This window comes from Lycium barbarum, chromosome 12 (assembly GCF_019175385.1).
Source record: "Lycium barbarum isolate Lr01 chromosome 12, ASM1917538v2, whole genome shotgun sequence".
Lineage (NCBI taxonomy): Eukaryota > Viridiplantae > Streptophyta > Magnoliopsida > Solanales > Solanaceae > Lycium > Lycium barbarum.
Genome location: NC_083348.1, coordinates 92,700,963 through 92,707,422, shown reverse-complemented (window position 1 = coordinate 92,707,422; position 6,460 = coordinate 92,700,963). Strand labels below are relative to the sequence as shown.

The window sequence follows — 6,460 nt, the reverse complement described above, 5'->3', positions numbered from 1 at the left end:
AAAATAGTACCTAATATAAAATATGTAACTATTAGTGCTCAGATAATAAAATTATACAACATGGTAATAGCCGTGCAATAATATTTTGAAAATAAATAAACGCTATCATTTAATTGTGCGCAATAAATGCGGTGCGTATGCATAAGGAGGTAAGAATGCTGAAACGCAAATTATGATAATACTGGTAATAATAATAATAACAATAATAATAATAATAATAATAATAATAATAATAATAATAACAATAATAATAATGATAATAATAGCAGTAACGGTAATAAAACAAAACTCAATAACAATAGTGACTGCAATAGAATAATGAAATGCCGGTATCGATAAGAAGCTAATAATTATAGTAAAAATATAAATAATTTTTTTTTAAGTCGCCAAAAATACTAGAGGCGTAAATAGATATTTCAGAGGAAAGGTGGGACAAAATTGGGTGTCAACAGCATTCATCAATATAGCGAGCTCGTTTATGAAATATAGATAGTTATTTCATGAATATAGTGAAAAAGTAGCTACAAATGAATACAGTTGAGTTTCATGAATACAGCAGAAAAAAATTGTATACAGTGGAAAAAAACGAATACAGCAATTATTGGTGTGTATTCAATTTTTACTCGTTATATTCATGAACACAACAAGCCAATTTATGAATACATATAGTTATTTTATGAATACAGTTGAAAAACAAATTGTTGTATTCATGAATACAGCTAAAAGAAATTGAATACACATGTGGGAGCTGGGCTGATTTGCTACAAAACGTAAATATTAAAACATTAGTTATGCAGCTTGTTTAACCCCCCCAAATGTTTGCTATTTATGTAAAATGCCCATTGATATAACATTGTAATTTGTGCTCCGTATATAAAACTTTATTATATTAGTGTTTGCTAAGAATACAAAGTCTGCACTTTTTTTTGTTTACGTTGTTTATTTTTTTAATATGGGATTCATTTTTTTTTTATATATATATTGCTTGATTTTGTCAATATGGGATACTATGTTCAAAACACGATTAATATGACATTGTAGTTTGTGCTCCGTATTTAAAACTTTATTATATTAGTGTTTGCTACGAATACGCATGATGTTTAATATGGGGCCCACATTTTTTTTTAACATTGTTTGTTTTTTAAATATGGGATTCACTTTTTTTTTTCAATATTGCTTGATTTTGTTAATATGGGGTCCACTTTTTTATTTCCCGTGAGTTTGGATGTGGTGGGTTCCACTTTTTTTTTTTAATACTGGTTGTTGTTTAATATGGGACCCATAATTTGGGATTCATTTTTTTATATATATATATTGCTTGATTTTGTCAATATGTGATACTATGTTCAAAACACGATTAATATGACATTGTAGTTTGTGCTCCGTATTTAAAATTTTATTATATTAGTGTTTGCTACTAATACGCACCGTGTTTAATATGGGGCCCACAATTTTTTTTTTAACATTGTTTGTTTTTTTAATATGGGATTCACTTTTTTTTTTAATATTACTTGATTTTGTTAATATGGGGTTCACTTTTTTTTTCCCGTGAGTTTGGATGTGGTGGGTTCCACTTTTTTTTTTAATACTGGATAGTGTTTAATATGAGGCCCACATTTTTTTTAATATTAGTTGTTGTTTAATATATATGGAGCCCGCAATTTTTTTTTATGGGCCTATTTAATATGGGGCCCAATTTTTTATTTTTATTTTATATATACTATGTTCAAAACACGATTGATATAACATTGTAATTTGTGTTCCGTATCTAAAACTTTATTATATTAGTGTTTGCTAAGAATATAAAGTCTGCACTTTTTTTTTATATATATTGCTTGATTTGGTCAATATGGGATACTATGTTCAAAACACGATTAATATAACATTGTAGTTTGTGCTCCGTATTTAAAACTTTATTATATTAGTGTTTGATACGAATATGCATGGTGTTTAATATGGGGTCCACATTTTTTTTAACATTGTTTGTTTTTTAAATATGGGATTAACTTTTTTTTTTAATATTGCTTAATTTTGTTAATATAGGGTCCACTTTTTGTTTCCGTGAGTTTGAATGTGGTGGGTTCCACTTTTTTTTTTTAATACTGGATGGTGTTTAATATGGGGTCAATAATTATTTTTTAATATTAGCTGTTGTTTAATGTATATGGGCCCACACATTTTTTTTTATATTTTGTTTTATAGGCCTATTTAATATGGGACTCAAACTTTTTTTTTATGGGGGGTCCATAACGGACGACGAAAAAGTAGTGGTGCTTCTTAATAGTAGTAATAATATATATATATATTACTATTTAAAGCACGATAATGGATTTCTGCTCGTCGCGACGTGGACCACTTCAGATTCCTTTTTACACAAACTTTAGAGCTTCAAAAATTGGACTAGGACAAGTGTCATCCTCAAACACTATAAAGTACTTCGTTTAGTATGTCGAACGGTGGTTTTACTTACCAGCACACCTAGACTTCCCCCACCCCCTGCTCTCATTCTGAGGTCCCTTATTATTTACTCATGTAAATTTTTTTGTCCTTTCCATATGTGCATGTGTACAAGTGGATGGTTAAGAATTCTAATTTTAGTTGGTCTCGGAAATTAGTCAAAACTAGTCTTTTGACTAGTTTCAACCCAAAACAAACTTGGTTTTGGTCCTTTTTTTTTTCAAAAGTTTACTGATATTTTCTTTTCCAAAACCCACACCAAGTTGGTTTATAACTTGGCACTCCTTGTAGAAAAGATCCCTTCTAGTAGGAAAAAAAAGAAAGTAGTATATATAGTTCATGTAGCAAAGCTCGTGTAAGTATTGGAAAGTTCTCTGCTTTTGCTAAGTAGTGAAAAAAAAAATTGTGGAAAGATGATGAGTCTCTCAGGAATGCCTTCAGCCTCTTCAATATTCCAGGCTTATGCCTCAATGTCTGCTTCAATTACTCTTTTTAAGACAATGCTGAATCAAATGGTTCCTCATCAAGTCCAGCAATATATTGTATTCAAAATACGTAGCTATTTTCGTCCAAATTCATCAGACGTTACTTTGGTTATCGACGAAAGAGATGGCATGGGCATCAACGAAGTCTACAACGCTGCTGAAACCTATTTGTCAACCCGAATCAGCCCTGAAATTCAATGTTTCAAGATCAGCAAAAGACCTAAAGACACAAACGTGAATGTTAAATTCGGTAATTGTGGGAAAATTTCTGATTCTTTCGAAGGGGTTGAATTGGTATGGAAGTTTGTTCAGGAACCTGGCAAAAACACAATTTCCAGATTTCGTGATGGTGATGGTGATGGTGGTGGTAGTTGTGAGAAACGTTATTTTGAGCTCAGCTTTTACAAGGAACACAAGGACAAGATCTTGAATTGCTACATCCCTCTTGTAATTAACAAAGCCAAAGCCATGTGCAATAACAAAAAAGTTGTCAAGTTGCATGCCCTAAACAGTAATCATAGTTATAATCCTTCAACTTGGGATTCCGTGAACCTTGAGCACCCTTCAACTTTTGATACAATAGCATTAGAACCATCACTCAAAAAAACCATAATAGAGGATCTTGATAGGTTTTTAAAGAGGAAAGAGTTTTATAGGAGAGTTGGAAAAGCTTGGAAAAGAGGGTACTTATTGTATGGACCACCAGGGACAGGGAAATCAAGCTTGATTGCAGCAATTGCTAATTATTTAAAGTTTGATATTTATGATTTAGAGTTCTCTAATATAAAACGCGATTCGGATTTGAGAAGGTTGTTGCTGAGCACCAAGAATAGGTCTATACTTGTCATTGAAGACATTGATTGCGGTGTAGAGCTGCCTGATAGAACTGAAAATCGCACAATTTGCTCTACAAATGGTCGTTCACGAGATTCTGAGGTACAAATTTCTTCCTATTAATTTTCCTTCTGCTTCATTTTTTTAAATATCCCCGGGAAACTGCACTATATGATTAACTATTTTATCCTTCCTTAAGTATATTTCATCTTAGGAAAAGATTTGTACTGTAATTACTTTGAATGTCAATTTGGTCTAATTATCAGGGATATAGGTGCAGTTCACATGGAAAAAGATTAATACTAGTATGTATGAATGTGTAGGAGCGTGAGTTTAAAATTGCCTTACTTTTTTTGTCTGAATTTAGATGTAGATTTATGAAGCTCTTTGAAGTTAAATTTACATATTTGATATCTAGGAAAATATTATAAATCACAATAATTAGTAATTTAAAAATCAATATAATGTCAAAATAAGTGATAAAAGAAAATCTCTCTCTTTGAGTAGTAATGTTGTCATATATAAAATGAAAACAATAGGAGTAATTACCAGGCAGATGAAGATTTTAGTAATATCATTACTGGCTTATTAGGGAGGCTTTTGAGGAAATATATTTAGGGGAAAATTTAATGTATAACTTATGGTTCATCGGAACACTATAACTTTAGTTCAAACTTTATATATGCATTTGAAAAGTTTATTGAAGTATGCAAATAATAAATTTCGAACCTAGTAAATTAAATGCGCCTTGGCATACGTAGAATTCCAAACTGAATTCCATAAAATTCAATCCGATTCCGTAAATAATCCCTCGCTTGTGTGGATCTTTTTTTTCCCTCTTTTTGTGCAGCTTACACTTAGTGGATTATTGAACTTTATAGACGGGCTATGGTCGAGTTGTGGAGACGAAAGAGTTATCATATTTACCACAAATCACAAAGAGAGGCTTGATCCAGCTCTGTTGCGACCTGGACGAATGGACATGCACATTCACATGTCCTACTTAACCAGTGAAAGCTTTAAGGTGTTGGCAACTAATTATCTGGAAATAAGTGATCCAAATTATAGGGGTTTTAAAGAAGTACAAGAGTTGATTGAAGGTGTACAAATCACCGCTGCAGAGGTTGCTGAGCAGTTTATGAAAAGTGAAGATCCTGATGTTTGCATTGAAGGTCTTGTTAAATTTCTCAAGCGAAAAAGGATCAGTAACAATGAGGCATCAGAGGAGACCAGGGATAATAATACTACTCATGATGCGGCACAACTTCCTCAAATGACCGTGGACTGTCCTTGAGAAACTCTCTGTAGGGCTTTCTTCTCCAAACTGGATTTTATGTAGTACAGTATTTGTTTTGAATCCAATCGATGTCATTTGGGCAGCCAACGTCTCTTTCAAAATGATGCTATCTGTGCAAGTGCATTGAATCGAGTGTCTGGACGCTGATTGCACATAGGCTTAGTGGAAAAGTTTTATTTTATGTCTCACATGCCATGTCATCTTGTGTGAGGCCTTTATTGTTTGACATTTGGATTGATGGCCCCACTATCACCATTTTGCTGATCTTTCTTCCTCATTCATCCCTTCTCTCTACTGTTTGGAAGCTTATTCTCCGTAAATCTTAGATCTTCTTTTGCTTCTTCATTTCTTTCCCTTAAAAAATCATTTTAAAAATTTTATTCAAATAATTAAAGATGTTCTGCTTTTCGGCTTCTCAGTTATATTTTTTATTCTAGGGTTTCGGCACTTTCATAGAGTAAATAAATTCACAATGGAACAGCCAGAGCGACATAAATGTCCTTAAATAACATGCTTTGCCTAACTTATGATTTCATCTTTATGACTGCTTTTGTTGCCTGGCTTCATAGAAATATTGTCAAAAACCTAATTATTTGTCAAGGTTAATGGTATTTTTAACTTTCTGTTCCCTTTTTTTTTTCTTGAAAGTAATCGACGGATTTAATTTGTCTTAAATAAATGATGGAATTGCTTGAGAGATGAAGGATTAATCTAATAAGCAAGGAAGTGGGACCCAAATCCATTTGGCGAAATACAAATCGAGTCTCATATAGTTATTGTCTGCCACACATAGTTGTGGCTCGTACAAAATAAAATTTCTCGGCTTAGTGGGGTTCTCTTGAACTGCTTGCTTGCATTTAAATGACAAGTTTTAAGGATCTGATTAGTTGGGAAAATCTTTTTATTCTTTCCACTAATTTTGGTCGGAAGAAAGCATTTAATAATTTATCTTTTAAATTAGTAATGACCTTTCTTCAGATTTTGACTGACTAGTGTCTCTGAACGTGCATTTCACGTTTATTTATATCATTATTATTTTTTTTATATTGCAAAATGTTGAATTTTTCATACGCATTACTTCAACAATATTTGCTTGAGTTATAAAGGCATTTAGACGGCTTAATACCCAGATGGACCCTTAAACTTGACATGTTTTGTAAGATAGGCATATAAACTTATAAGGTGACCAGATAGACACTTAAACTTACTCAAAGTGTATTTTTCAAGTTTTTCAGTTGTTTTGAAAATAAAAACTATATTTTTTAAACACTCACAATTTTCATGGCCAAACAAGCCCTAAATATATCACAAAATATTTTTTTTAAAATGCAAAAATAAGGCAAACGCATATACATGAGACTATAAATGTGCACTTAAACCAATAAAT

The 6,460-nt window shown here is 31.9% G+C and overlaps 1 protein-coding gene across 1 annotated transcript; it reads left to right on the top strand.

Moving 5' to 3' along the window:
- Positions 1-807: 807 nt before the first annotated feature.
- On the top strand, positions 808-5,469 carry LOC132624213 (AAA-ATPase At5g17760-like). The gene is made up of 2 exons (XM_060339026.1): positions 808-3,878; positions 4,627-5,469. Exons 1-2 carry the CDS (start codon positions 2,871-2,873, stop codon positions 5,068-5,070), a joined length of 1,452 nt encoding a protein of 483 aa, XP_060195009.1. The 5' UTR covers positions 808-2,870; the 3' UTR covers positions 5,071-5,469.
- The last annotated feature ends 991 nt before the right edge of the window (positions 5,470-6,460 follow it).